General features: G+C 42.8%; 1 protein-coding gene across 2 annotated transcripts; it reads left to right on the forward strand.

Annotated features, from left to right (window-relative positions):
• Positions 1-766: 766 nt before the first annotated feature.
• LOC126405742 (protein Tob2) lies at positions 767-12918 on the forward strand. Of its 2 annotated transcripts, XM_050069641.1 has the most exons (3): positions 767-1006; positions 6403-6476; positions 6571-12918. In XM_050069641.1, the coding sequence occupies exon 3, from the start codon at positions 6620-6622 to the stop codon at positions 7829-7831; it is 1212 nt and encodes a 403-aa protein (XP_049925598.1). In that variant the 5' UTR covers positions 767-1006; positions 6403-6476; positions 6571-6619; the 3' UTR covers positions 7832-12918. The 2 variants fall into 2 exon arrangements, with proteins under 2 accessions (XP_049925598.1, XP_049925597.1); XM_050069640.1 differs by having other exon boundaries at positions 6403-12918.
• The last annotated feature ends 2528 nt before the right edge of the window (positions 12919-15446 follow it).

Below are 15446 nucleotides of genomic sequence, written 5' to 3' on the forward strand. Positions count from 1 at the left end.
ATTAAATAAAGAACATTTGGGAATGTGTGGGTTTTAATTCATATAATTTTAATTGATTCATTTTGTTTATACAAAGTCCATTTCCATAGTCCAACTGATTAGACACCATAAATTCTATAATATAATAGAATACAATAGAATAGAATAGAATAGAATAGAAACCCAGAGTCAACAAAAAGCCAAAGCACGTTTTATTATTTAACACTCTCATTACCGCGCATCATTGAGTGATAAAGAAGAACATCATTTCCCAGAAGCCCCTAGTACAAGCCAGGTTTCTTCAGCTGTTAAATGGAGGCTGCAGCCCAATACTGTGTGGGTCCTCCCCCCTCTCAGCCAATAGAGACTCTGTTGCTATCACCGCTTATATTTTTAGCAAATTGCTCAGCACCGTAGAAAACTACAAATATCCCTCCGCCGATTAAACTAGAGCCTGTTAGGTAAACACGGCCTGAAAAACGTTGCATTTTCAGTTTTTGGCGTCGCTGCTTTTCTAAAATGACTACAAATACACATATTGTCTTGAAAATTAAAAATATCATGTTTATCTTTTTATTTATTTTTCAAAATCAAGCTGCAGGTTAATATAAATATAGATAACAAGTACAGAGATGGTATTAATGATTTGCAGACAGGTGAGTAGGTGCATGGACACCGTTATTTAAAATAATAAAACAGCAGCTACAATAACATAAAGAAAGTAGTCCCTGCCGTCACGGGCGTGTGGGCGAGTCACACTGTATAAATACGCCGGGTTGTCAAACAGTAAAGTTTCTCTGGACCCTCCATGCAAACTGTCAGCTGAAGACTAACTGGGAAAATCCTTTGGCTGTGTGAGAATTGGGGCAGCAGTTAAAAAATACCAACAACACCAAGGTGAAATAAATCTAGTGGTGAATATCTGCAGCAACGACTCGATAAATCCGCCTTGCAATCCGAGACAACACAAGGGAATAAAAACAGAAACGCAGGAGTACAAGTCAAGCTGGAGCATCAGAGACGATAGGTGAGTAATTAAATGTCAGCCGGTGCTTTGAAGGGCTTCATTTTATTTAACAATCCGTATAAGGCGTGTGCATTGACAACAGCATGTTGCTGTGTGTTGCTGTTTGTCCTGGATGTCCATCAAAACGCGCTCACTATAATGAATGAGCACAGGTTCAGCCATTAAATACAGACTTTTGTTTTTCTCTCAGGCCATTATATATCAGCTGAGGTGCCCCTTAAAATTTGCTCAGCTGTCATGTTTCTCTGTATATGCTGTGTGATGGGGTTGTTTATGCTGAGGAGGGACTCTTCTTCGTTGCACAGTGAGCACACACTCGGTCGATAGGCTGTTCACCACTTAATTAGCCTTATAATTTAATTTACAGCGACAATTTGGCATGAGGGGGGATTCTTCACTTGCATGTCAGCTAAACCAGTGTCCTTTCTGCTCCAGTGCCTTTTGACTGACATATGGCAGTAATCCCCAGGTAGACCCTGCTCCCTTATTATCTGAGCTTGTCATCACACATGCAAACCTGGGTGATATTTCTCCAATCTCACGCCACCTCTTGCATGTTTACCTCCATTGTTGTGCAGCATGCAAAAAGCTCCATGAATATCAATATATTTACAGTTACACAGGGAGAAGTGAGAGGCATTCAGCAAAAAGGAAAATTGTGTTGAGGCTTTATGTCCATGGCCTCCATAAACCCTCCCTCATAACATTTCTAAAGGTGCTTCTGCTTTCATATGTCTGTTATATATAATGTGCATTAGCTTGTGCTGCCTGTAAGCTCACTAGATGTGGTTCCCAATAGATGAAACCTGGCATGTGGTGGATGCTTTGCAGCACACGGTGCCACACATTTGCAGCTCTGATAATGAGTCCATGTAAACAAAAATAGCACTATAGGACCTGCTGCTGCTCTGACCCGCAACAACAGGCCTGCACAAAATGAAGCCTTCAAGCTGTGTGACAAACCTGCAGGTGAGGAATAAATATATGAACACAGGCAGGGGATTTATGGACGTGAAAGATCTGGGTGTTTTTATTAAAACTACAAGCTGTGGTTTAAGATTAGGACCATTTCTTGCACTCCTGAAGCAACACATCTGCACATATTAACTGAGCTATTCCCCTGATATCATTGGATGACATTGTGTTTATTGCTGTTGCCTTTTTTTTTTATAATGAGAGGTAGGAAATGCAGAAGAAGCTGGAGGTAGCTTAGCTGTGTGTGTGTTCAAGGTTTTCAGTGATGCTTGCTGTTGCAGGTGGACCGGTGGATTCTCATGCGCTCAAAAGATCCTTTCCTACATTTCATCTCGTGTTTAATAACTCAGGTGCTGGAGAGGAATTTGCACCATAGATGATGCAAAATGGGGCCCTATTTATAGCCCATTCTAACCAACCCCCCATCTTATCCTTCAATGTCACCTTTTTCGTGCGATAGGGGGAAATGTAAATCTTGAACTGTCACTCCGGCAGCCCTGCATCCAGCCTGTGCAGCTTTATCTGTAATAACATTAGAATTGTCTTTAATCGGAGGCGTCTTTCTAATCTTAGCTGCCGAATCCCCATCTGGCAGGGAAGTGAATGTTAGTGAATTGTTTGTGTGTGTATAGAGGGGGAGGGGAGGGGGTGATCACGCGCGCTGCATGGTGGGAAATGCTGTTCTGTGAAGTCGACTAACTGTCCTGCCATTTTACACCTCTTCCCTCTGTGTTTCTGTGGTGTTGTTGTGTGTTGTTTTTTTTGCATGTAATCTTTCATTCAGTTTGACTCTGCCCGGTGATGAATGGATGCTGTGTGACTGTGCTGAAGCATTAGGCAGGAGGCACTCCGTGGGATCGGATTCAGATTATAAAGGATTTATGAGGCCCACAACACAGCATCTGTTACATCCATCAGTAGATCCTGCAGCTGATAAAACCAAAATATAAAACGTGTATCAGTGGTGTTTGCTACTGAATAAGAATAGTGGTCGTGTAAATGAATTTGCTCACCTCCCAGTATGTAGATTAGGTGAAACTGGGATGTTTTCCGCTCATCACACATACTGTATTTTTGCTATCCTGTATAATTCCATTCCTAAAGCCATAATGGAAGCTTTTCACACCGTTTCCCCGAGCTCTTTGAATCTATTTTTGACAGCTTCAGAAACATTTCACAACACATTGCCCAGTTTTTTTTTATTTGAATCAATGTTTGCCCTCACAGGTCAGTATAGAAATGTCTCAGTACATAATGTATTAAGCTGTGGCTCTTCTACTGCTCTCATGCAGGCGTGTATTTTTCTTGCTTTCATTAGAGCAGTGACCTATATGGAGGCTGGAGTGTGCCACTCAAATAATTATGTAAATCAATGAAGCGTTCACTTAAAGGGGCGCTTTGCTGATTTTCAGCCAGCTCTGTATCATAACAATGTGGGTGGTATATGTGGAAATCAAATGTGGTCAACTTTCCTCCATCCTACCAGTGCTCAGATCTCCAATCTCCCCCTCCTTACCTAGCTCGAATTACTGTTTGTACTGCCTCATTTTTGTAGGCCCACCACCATGGACACAGAGTATAGAAGCGGATCAAGAGAGAGAGACCCACCCCTCTTTCTTTCTCTCTCAAGCGCAGACCAAATTCAGATCAGACTGTTAAACCTAACAGTGCTGATCAAATATGAACCAAGATTCTGTTACTGTTTTGCCTATTTCCCGCCTTAAACGTTTTCAGAAACATTTTAGTTTATGGTTTAACTGCAATACAACAAGGAGTATAGAAGTGGATCAAGCGAGAGACCTGCCCCTCTTTCTTTCTCTCTCAAACGCAGACCAAAATCAGATCAGACTGTTAAACCTAACAGTGCTGATCCAATATGAACCAAGATTTTGTCACTGCATCGCCTATTTTCCACCTTAAATGTTTTCAGAAACACTTAGGTTTATAGTTTAACTGCAATACAACAAGGAGTATAGAAGTGGATCAAGCGAGAGACCTGCACCTCAGACTCAAATCTAACTGTAAAATAACGCTGGTCAAATATAAACCAAGATTCTGTCACTGTGTTGCCTATTTCTCCTCTTAAATGTTTTTAGAAACATTTATGCATACTGTTTATTTGCAGTACAACAGAGAGTATAAAAGCGGATCAAGAGAGAGACCCGCCCCTCAGACTCTGTTCAAACTGTAAAACAAGGCAGTGCTTATCAAATATAAACCAAGATTCTGTGACTGTATTGCTTAGTTCTCACCTAAAATGTCTTCAGAGACATATTTCAGTGCACTGTTTGGCTGTAATTCAAGAGTTTGCTTTTTTGTATAAACGGAGGCTTAAAAAACTGGGATAAGATGGTAAAACTAAGCAGTGCTGATCTAGTACAAACCAAGGTTCTGTTACTGTATTGCTTATTTCTTGTATAAAATGTTTTCATAAACCTATTTTAGCTAACCGTTTAACTGTAATATGACTATATCTCTCTCTTAAATTTAGACCAAATTCATGATCAAACTGTAAAACCAGGTAGTGATGATCAAATAAGAACCAAGATTCTGTTACTGTATTGCCTATTTCTCACCCAAAATGTCTTCAGAAACGTACTTTAGTTTACTGTTTAACTATAATATGTCAAAGAGAATAGAAGTGGATCAAGAGAGAGCTCAGACCAGACTCCAGTCACACTCGTTCACATGACACTTGAAAAAAACGAATTATTGCCTTAATCCGACTTTAACTGGACAACTGAATTGCATGTAAACGCGTTACTCCAACTAATATCGGAGTTCTCCAACTCTGATTAAGACACCCAGATAATGCGATTGGAATCCAACTCTGATTAAGACACCCAGATAATGCGATTGGAATTCGATTTTCTCTGGCATGTATACGCCATAATCGGAGTTAAACTAGACAATGCATGTGCGCATGCTCCACACCCCCCGTGCTGGCGTATGACCCCGGAACAGACAAGACATGCTATTGTTGTAGCCCTCCAACAGAATACGGCGTTCTTGTCTGCCTCTCGAAATCACCATGACCACGAGGGATAGCCTGCACCTTATCTGCACAATCAGTAACGCGTACTTACATATGAGATGAACAAAGCTGTAAGATTATCCATCTTGCTGTTGTTCGAAAATGCCGGTCTGCCGCCTGACTCCAGTTGTTTATTATTAAGTGATGTAATAGGTCAACCGGAAAGGGGGCCGTATTAACCCGCTGAAACGACGCATATCGCCACCTAGTGTTGAGGAGGAGGACACGTTCCCGTCAGTAATTCGATTTTCTCAGTTGCTTGTAAACTGGGACAAGGAGAGAAGTCCGATTAGACGCCAAAATTGAATTTTGAGCATAGCTCGATTAAGCTGTGCATGTAAATGTACTGACTGTAAAACTAGGCAACGGTGATCAAATATAAATCAGGATTATGTTACTGTTTTGCCTATTTCTTGCCTAAAATGTCGTCACACATATTTTAGTGCACTGTATGGCTGTAACATGAGAATTTGTGAACAGGAAGTGGGCAGAATATTGTTAGCTGTATTGTAAAATCAGAAGCTGAAAATACTGAAATAAAACTGTAAAACTAAGCAGTGCTGAACAAATATAAACAAAGATTTTGTTACTATTCTTGCCTTAATTTTTTTCAGAAACATATTTTATTTCACCATTTAACTGTAATTTGAGATTGTTTGTTATCGGCCAGAGCCAGACCCACTATTGTTTCCTGCCAAAAAACAGCAAAGCTAGCATTGCATCACCCACCAGCCCGGAGCTTTTATTGAACCTGTGAGGTGCAGTGCTTTCTGGTAGTTGTAGGTTTTCTACCTCTAAAGGGAAAGTGAATACCACAGCCTCTGTTTTCTCTGGTCACGTAGCACTGATTTCAAAAGTATTTGTCTTTCTACTGCATAGATAGCCCTGTTTTATGGGGATATCATCTTCTAACAGTGAAATACTTCTTCAATTGATACATTTACTAAACCACCACAATCTCTGTTCATTTATTGTGAGCAAAAGTGCCTCATTTAATAGCGTTTCTTTACTGCGATGGAGGTTGTGTGAAGTTGAAATATTGCGATTGTTCAAAGAACTGGCAGAAAACAATATATATTTCAGTATATTTTAGTGCTGATGTTGGTGTTTAGACAAAAATTAAATGCATATATTTTTCATTAATATCGAAAATAATGAGCTGTAATTAATTACTGGGAGAGTCTGTTAATTCTGGTGGCACACTCCAGCCCCCGTTCAACAATCTGGCTTTCTTTGTCCAAAAACTATAACTGTAATTAATTGTTTACAGCTGGGTAACAGCATCCTCCCCCGTCTTTATTTTTAATTCATCTCCCTTGATCTCCCCTTTAATATTCCTCTGGTTCTTTCTTAAAATGACTCCTTTCTTCTGTTTTCTTCTTCACAGTTGGGACCTGAAAACATTGCTACGTATTTGTGATAACAAAAGACAGCCTGCAACCTGCTGCCCCCGCCTTCAAGGTGCCTTTACCATGGTGACACTAAAAGAATCATACACTTTACAATAAGCCAGAGGGAAAAACTCCTTGTTACAGTTGCATTGCCTCACTTTCAGCATCATCTTGATCACTTTGCTCCCACGACGGCGCTAACCCGGTGCAGCCATGCATCTAGAAGTGAAGGTCGCCCTCAACTTCATCGTGTCCTACCTGTACAACAAGCTGCCTCGGCGTCGAGCTGACCTGTTCGGCGAGGAGCTGGAGAGGATACTGATGTCTCGTTTTGAGGGTCACTGGTACCCTGAGGCCCCTCTCAGGGGCTCCGCCTTCCGCTGCATTCACCTGGGAGCGCCGAGGGACCCCGTGGTGGAGTTGGCCGCCAAGAGAAGTGGACTGGACACGGAGGAAGTGCGTGCAAATGTTCCTGCGGAGCTCAGTGTTTGGATTGACCCTTACGAGGTTTCCTACCAGATTGGAGAGAAGGGGGCGGTGAAGGTTCTCTACCTGGAGGACCCCCCAGGCCTCGGCTGTGACAGCGAGAGGGCTGAGGGGGTGATCAGAGAGGGTAAAGGAGATGCAGAGGCAGAGGAGGCCAAGAGTCTGGGCTTTAACCCAGAAGCTCAGGTGTTTGTCCCAATAGGAAGCCAGGCATCTCCCGCCCTCATGCCTTCGCTCTCCAGCTCTCCCACACCTCTATCTGCCCAGTCCTGCCCCGGCCTCTTCAGCTACCCCAGCTCCAGCACACCCACCGACCCTGCTGCCCACTCCTCAAACACCTCTACCCCTTCACCTCCCAGCGGCGGGCTGCCCTACCTCTCCACTCAGCAGCCACCCTCCGCACTTCCCACCGCCCGTCCTCAGCCCATCACCTTTACCACCGCCAGCTTCGCCGCCACTAAATTCGGCTCGACCAAGATGAAGAAGTGCAGTGGGGCCGGGTCGGCAGCTAGCTCTGGAGTCGTCATACCACCTGCCCAGAGGATGCTCACGCGCTCTCCCACCACCATCTCAGCTCCAGAGCTGCTCAAGCACAAGCCCCTGTCTCTCTCCTTGCACTCCCTCGGAGGTCCCATCGCCAGCCAGCTCTCTCCCAACGCCAAAGAGTTTGTCTACCCAGGATCCCCAGGCCCGCTTTACTTTGATGCTGACACCCAGCCCATGCAGCCCCATGCCAGCCCATTTCAACCCCCCCACACTGTCAACACCCACCCGTCCTTTGACCCCTTCTCCAGCCCTCCCCCCGCCCAGAGCGTGGGCATCATTGGCAGCAACGGAGGAATCTCCTACATGGAGAAGCCGCCGTTTGTCGAGGGTTTAGGAAGCTACAACCTGCAATATCCTAGCCAGTCCTTCCAGCCTGTTGTGCTGGCCAACTAAGCCTTCATTTGTAACGATAAGAATTGTCAGAGGAGGTGGGTTTTGGACAATGATGCTCCAGATATTTTCAGTTTTTCTAACAAATTGTTCTAATACTAATACAAGTTAAGAATTAGTTTTACTACAAAGATTTAAAATACCACGTCCACTGAATAATTCATGTGATTTGTTTCGTTCCTCCAACCCCACCCTGCCCTTTTGTCCGTTGCCGTTACTCATCACGTTCTGTGTGTTGGCTCTGATGACAGGAGTGGGTGGGGTGGGGGGTGAGTTCCTTTCTACCTTGAGTCGTTGCCAATCTCTTTATGTTTATTATTTAGCATTGAATGTTAATGTGAGGGGCTTTTTTCCCCTTGACTTGTAGTTTAATGGACCCGGCTCTAGTATAGCTCTGTTTTTGCACTGCACTGTCATGCTGTGAAAAAGGACCTCGCCAAGTCCTGCAGGGAACGACGGCTGTGGAAAGCTCAGCACTTTGCTCTGCAATCTGCTCTGCCCTACTTGCCACAAATACAGAGAGGGGGGCTCTGCTGTCTCTGTGTGTGTAGTCCTGTTCTGTTTTGTTGTGGCTCAGCGTGATGGAGAGACTCATTGTTTGTACGGTGGGCCCCGTTACCCTTGAAACGCACTCGTGCGCGGGCACAATTTGACTCTGTTGTTGTCACGGGGCGCATATTGGAAGCAGTTTATCGTCAGCTGGAATGCGTACATGACACGGGTTTAAATGAAGTGGGAGCAGCGGAGGGAGCAGAAGGGGAGCATTGGGGTGGTAAGGGAGTGATGTAGTAGAATGTATTGTATCTGTCAGGGGAAGCTGCAGCTGGAAGGTCAGGGAAACCTTGGGGAATGTGAAAAGCAAGTCAATTTTTTTGCATTTTAAGACAATAACACTGCACTGATACCTCAATTATACACACTGGGATGTAAGTTATGATCTCATACATGAATTCAAATGGACGCACACATGCAGAAACGTGCACATGCACACAATTCCAATCAGCAGTGTGTGAAGGTGAAGAGGCATAGGGGATGCAACAGGGATTGTGATAAATGGCTTAGCATGACTTTGACTATGAAGGAGAGGTTTTCCTCTGCATGGGGAGGAGAGAGGAGAGATGGGAGAGAGGGGAAGACCAAAGGAAAGGGAGAGCGAAGCAGTTAGAGGGTTGTGTTGCCTCGGTGGCGTCCAGGCTGTATTGGCTTAGAGAGCGACACTTTAAAACCCAGAACACGTTTCTGGTGAGCTTAAATGGTATTGAAGCCAAAGGCTCACACTGTTCTCTCCCTCCTCTTGAAATTCTTCACTGATCTTTTCTCTTCTGGCTGTTAACAAAGGAAAACCAGAGTGATACAGTTCAGGTTGTGTGTTTTTCCGCAGTTACGTGGACAAAGATGAATGTGGTGTGTGGCTTTTGTGGCTTTATTGGATAGCGTGTCAGATCTGTGGAAGTCTCTCGTCCCTAACAATGGTTTGTTTACCAGCCGGGTCCATGTGATTGTTGGTTAGTCACTACAGGGAAGGGTAACTCTCAGATGTCCGTTTGAGCTGTCCGGCACTTTATTACTGGGCTGCTGATGCTGCGTGTCGCCCACAGACACGAGCGATACGCCATTCCTTCGCCCTCTGTTTGGTAACAATTAATTCAGCTGTCATGAAATGCTTTAGAGATTCAAACAGGAGCTTAATTTGTATTCAAATGCATCGTGCTGGTGAGGAGATGCTGTTAGTCCCGTCCGTTTATTTGAATGTTTGCAAGTACCCATAAATGTTTTTGTATAAGACGACCCGAGGACCCTTGACTTGTGCTCACGCTGGTTTTTGCAATGTGACAGCTTGTCATATGCATGCAAGATTTTATTTCTTTTTTTTTTTTGTTTCTTTTCAAGGGAACGGGGTGGGGAGGTACACATCTCTGTAAATGTTACGATTGTGAGGGAAAGATGCATTTATAATTTTCTTGTTTTGTAATTTATTTCCAATATTTCTATATTTTTGTTTTTGCAAAATGATCACTTAACATTTGTATGAGTAAGACATGACGAGTCCAGGAATATGTATATACAAAGTTCTTATGTTCAGATTCTTTGTTTAGTTTCTTACATGCTGAGGTTATTTTTTCAGAAAATAACGTGAATATATGCAAACCGAGACAAAAATAAAAAGATGTACAGAATAAAAAGTATTGAATGTGTATTGTACCTTGTACAGCATTTGTCTAATAAGACGGGTAAATGTATTCATTCTTCAAGTTGGAGTTGAAGTTCAAGATGTGAATGTTTACAGTGGGATTGTGTAGGAAAAGATGGCTGATATCACTTTTCTCTCTCTGTGCTCCCAGGGCAGTCTGACAACACTACTCCCATAGGCAGTACATTTAAACCAAAAATCTCCACATTTCAGATTTAATTTAGAGTGCATAGAATGTCCATCTCCCCGTTTTATGTGAATTCACTGCATATTGTGTCATCGCCCCGCTTATTTTTGCCCCTGAAATTGTCCATCACCCAGTTTTTTCCCCTCTTTGTTTTTTTTTTAAAGGAACAGCGTGTAAGATTTAAGGGGATTTAGTAGCATCTACTGGGGAGGATTGCAACCAGCTGAAACTTTTCCCAGTTAGAATTTCTTAAGTATTTGTTGTTCAGGAGGTTTTTATCAGGAGCCAAATTAAAACCAGTAAAAACACTGAGCAGTTTCACATATACAATCAGTGTTTCTCAGTCGCTGTTTGGCATCTCGGAGAGGGGCCATGAGCCCAACACCTGCCAGTGTGGCTCAGTTTTTGTCTCTGATAACTTACTGTTTGCTCACCTAATTTCTGATCCAGACGTTTAGGAGGTTTTTACCAGGAGCTGAATTATCCACAGAGGTCTCTTCCTCTCTAAACAAGCGGACCAGGTGATTTAAACAGATCAAAACACTGAATTAAGCAGTTTCAGGTTACAAATTAGTGTTTCTCCAATGCTGTTTGGCATGTTGGAGACAGGCTGCTAGCCCAGCACCTGCGAATGTGTGCTCACCTTTTTTCACTGATAACTTAACATCCAGATGTTTAGGAGGTTTTAACCAGGAGCCAAATTATCCATAGAGGTCTTTTCCTCTCGAAAACAAAAGGACACAGTGGTTTAAACCAGTAAACACACTGAATAAAGCAGTTTCACTTTACAGATCAGTGTTTCTCCTATGCTGTTTGGCATGTCACCTTTTTCTCTGATAACTTAAGATCCTGACATTCAGAGGTTTTTCCTAGGGGCCAAACTAGATAAATTTAAACTGATAAAAACATCAAGTGAAGCAGTTTAACGTGAAAGATAAAATAAAATCAGTGTCTTTCCAACGCTTGTGTCGCGAAGTGGCTTCTAACTACAGTGGACGACACAGATATGTGAATGGCCTCATCTAGAGCCGGTGTTTGATTTGACCGCTCTGGGTTACTGCGAAACAAAGACCCACTCCATGTGTAGATATAAATGGCTCATTCTAAGCTAACAAAAACAATTCTTATTTTCAGGTGATTATACACTAAAGCAGTGGTTCCCAACTGGCTCAAGGTCCACACAGTTTAATACCTTCAGCGTCATACTTGCGTTTGGCCATGTCGTCGAGCTAGTTTGCCATTTCTGTCAAGTAGCTGTCCGTTAGTCACTCATTCTACAGCAGGAAACAGCACTTCAGATATGCCAGAAATCCACTGTAATTCAGAATAAAGTTGTTGTTTTTTGTTTTTTTTTACAAATTTGACACGTTCGTGAGTCACTTGCAGGCCATTCAGAATGGACCAACGACCCACCAGTTAGGAGCCACTGTACTAAAGAAAACATACTTCTGCAAATATATCCACCTAAATCCTACACAGTGGACCTTTAAATAATTTCACATCAACACTAACACTCCTATATTCGCCTGTGTGCGACTACAGTACCTGACCCCAGATTTATATGAACAAAATGTTATTTTACCTCCCTCGTATTATATATTCCATCAGATGTTACTTTTCCTCACCCCATTTTTTTTTGTCCTCTCCTCCCCATCAGCCTGGTCCTTTGGTCCTGATACTATAGCCATATCCCAGACTGTCTTTGCTTGCACAGATGCTCACCCTTCTCCAGTGCAATGTAATGCCATAATTTAAATTACCCTGAAGGATTTAAGGGGTTTCTACCTCTCTGCACCCGGAAAAAAAATAATTATAGTATATCTCCTCAATAGGACGACAGTGTTACGGCAGGTTCAGAAGGGACGAAGGAAATGAATGTGCTGTGAATGTGATCTGATGTTCGTCAACCCTGGTTGAGATGGCCTGCGGAAAATACATGAGGCACCTGTTCATTTGTGTGTCTGTGAGTGTGTAGAGATTTTTAGTCACGTGCATGTCCAAATTGTCCAAGTGACTCCTTTTTTCTTTCCCCACATCTGTCAGATTATTCAGAGCAAACGAGGTGAGTTATTAAATTTCTTCTGCATACAAATCAAGCTCTCGAGGTGAGAGATCTGAGGATGTGAGCAATTACCGTAAAAGCTGTTTTGCCCTCACATCTTTTAAGAGTGAATGCCAGTCTGTGTTTTACACTTGAAAAGAACACATCAGATAGTGTTTGAAACATCAACTCTCAACGCAGGCTGCTCTACAATCAGGGTTGAACACTGACGAAGAGGAAAAACAAGAATTTTGTATTCTGATGTCCTTTGCTTATATCGACGTGTGCGTTTTATTTTGCACTTTGGAATATTTCATTGTCATAAAAGAAGTTTATTTTCTATGTAAAATTTAACATTTAAGAGTCAGATAGATATAATTAAAAGTTCAGATGATGTATAAATATAGTGCTTTCTTTCCTGCCTGTATTTTATTATTTTTTTCCTATTTTGTATCTGATCTGTACACCCTGTAGATGTGTAATGAATCTTTCACTACTGAAATGCAATGACCTGTTTTCTGTGCTGCCCCTCGGGAATGGGGAGTTACTACTGCAGTTTCTTATTGTATCAGATTCTTTTTTAAGTTTGTAATAAAAAAAAACAGATTGGCAAAAAATAAGCATGGAAAATAAGCTAATTGTGTCATCCTCGTTTGTGTGCGTGCGGAGCTGTGTGACCTTTATTGTGACACAGATTTTCAGCTTACTGTTATAGATACATCAAGACATGGGTCTAGATTTTGGGGGGTGGGGTGGCGATACACACCTTAATATTGGGGACATTTGTCTCCAGCTTCTGGGTAAAAAAACCCTCACATCATGTATAAATAAAGAAATGGCGCTGAGCAAACCCTGCCTCAGTTAGTTAGCTTTTAGCCACCAACAAAAAGGCCCACCAAAAAAATCTAAATCAGTTTAAGTGAACGCTGTATTTATAATATTTTCACTGCTTCACCTCGCTGTCAGAGAACCTTTTTGGACAGGGAATTGAAGCCATTATATCAAAGTCCACAGACTCCATTTTACTTCGCAGAACACTGGAGTTGCTGGTCTACGGTGACCCCAAATGTTTAGTGTGTGAGGTAAAGCAGAGCAAATATTTATATAGAGTGTACACTGACACTAATATTTACTTTTCTAGGTGCCAGAATATGTTTTGCTTCACTCCTGTGGCGGTAGATTTGGTACATTAAAGATGTGATTGTTGTTATTTGGTCTATAAGAACATGAAACTAGCAGTGGAGTTTTATTTTTGATTAAATTAGAGGCATTTCCACCATAGATTGATACAGAAAGGGGACAAATTGGTGCATAAGAATCAACAGAAAAGGGATGTCAACAGTTAACTGTTAATTGATAAACCGCCAAGAATATTTTGTATGTTTATTTTTGCTACTCTTGAGTTTACTGCACTGTGCACCACCAGTACATGGTGGGACACAGACAGCCGGTTAGCCCTGTTAACATGTGGAAACACGGAGCCCACTGCCTACCCTCAGCTCTCCACTGTTAGCCTTGGCTCCTCTGCACTGTACACCAGCTGGGTTGGGTGGGAGCTAACTAGCAGCGCACCCTCTGTATTTTGAGCCACAAACCCCCGTTAAAGATTTTTTTTTTTTTTTTTTTTTTTTTTGTATTTTTGCCTTAACTGATAAGACAGCTGCAGATTGACGGGGAAGGTGGGAGAAAGAAAGAGGGGGATGAAACGCAGCAAAGGGTCCCAAGTTGGACTCTAACCCAGGCCGCTGCAAAGGACTCAGCCTACATGGGGCGCACACTCCACCAGGCGAGCCAGGGGTTGCCCGAAAACCGCCTTTAGCACTTTTAAGTACTATTGGCACTGTTAGCAATGTCAGCACAGCTAGTGATGCTGACATAGTGAACAATAGGGATGTGAATTAGCCAACATGCTTCTTCTTCTTATTTTGCACAATGAATGAATATATATATATATTTTTTTAAAAGATATTTTTAGGGCATTTTTTGCCTTTAATTGACAGGACAGTGAAGTGTGAAGGGGGGAGAGAGAGAGGGAGAGACATGCAGCAAAGGGCCACAGGCTGGACTCGAGCCCGGCCGCTGCAGCAACAGCCTTGTACATTGGGCGCCTGCTCTACCACTAAGCCACCGACGCCCCATGAATGAATATTATATATATTGGAAAGCACTGTATTTCATGTCTCCATCTGCTGGTGGGCCGTCATGACAAGAGTATGCATAAATAATATGATGTTAATTCCACTACAGAAGAGACTTGCTGACCGATAAAATTAGGTGGGGAAAAAGTGGACATATCAATATCGGTATCGATTATCGGCCTGATGAGTTGTTGCGGTTGTGGCTCAGAGGTAGAGCGGGTTGATCCCAGGCTCCTCTAGTCCGCATTTCGAAGTATTCTTAAGCAAGATACTGAAACCCAAATTGCTCCTGATGGCTGTTCCATTGGTGTGTGAGTGTGTTAAAGACTGAGTAGCAGGTGGCATCTTGTTCTGAGTGGTTGGAGGACTAGAGAGTCACTCTACAAGTGAGGTCCATATATTGGCAAAAAAAACAATATGGTGCATCCCCAGTTAACAATGCTAAAGGAGCTTTGCGGCTTAAAATGAAGCCACTTACGCTCCAGGGGCTACCTGACGGAGACTGCAGGGTGGTTACTGTTTCAGCAGCAATGCTGTCCCACTATTGGGATGGCATCACCAGCAGTAACTGCAAATGAGCAGCACTACTAGCTACCTCCAACCCAACCTGGCTAGTTCACAGTGCAGAGCAGCAAAGGCTAACCTGAGCTAACCAGTGAGACCACAGGGTGAGCAGTGGGCACCATGTTTCCGCATGTTGGCAGGGCTAGCTGTCTGTCTGTCAGAGAAGCCAACAGAAAATAAGATTTTTAAAAAAAGTAAGATATTTACTCCACAACACAATAAAATTGTACTACCTGTCATTTTGTGTTTTTTACTTAAAGGTCGGGGTATCGAAAGCCAGCTAACATACCTATACCAGACTGCAAGACACTAAGGGTTTGTCCCTGGACCCCCCCTTTCACGTGCCCCCCACAATATTAAAACAAACCTACACCCTTGCATCCAGCTATACCTCTCACCTCTTAGTGTGTCATACTCAGTTACTGTTGAACATACTGCAGATCAAAGCCATGAAAAGTAGATCCCTGTGTTCCTGTGAGAAGCCTCAGATTGAAATG

The sequence above is a fragment of the Epinephelus moara genome, chromosome 18, assembly GCF_006386435.1.
Source record: "Epinephelus moara isolate mb chromosome 18, YSFRI_EMoa_1.0, whole genome shotgun sequence".
NCBI lineage: Eukaryota > Metazoa > Chordata > Actinopteri > Perciformes > Serranidae > Epinephelus > Epinephelus moara.

Excerpts from the sequence above, each read along its gene's own strand:
- LOC126405742 (XM_050069640.1), top strand. The coding sequence starts at position 6,620 with ATGCATCTAGAAGTGAAGGTCGCCCTCAACTTCATCGTGTCCTACCTG.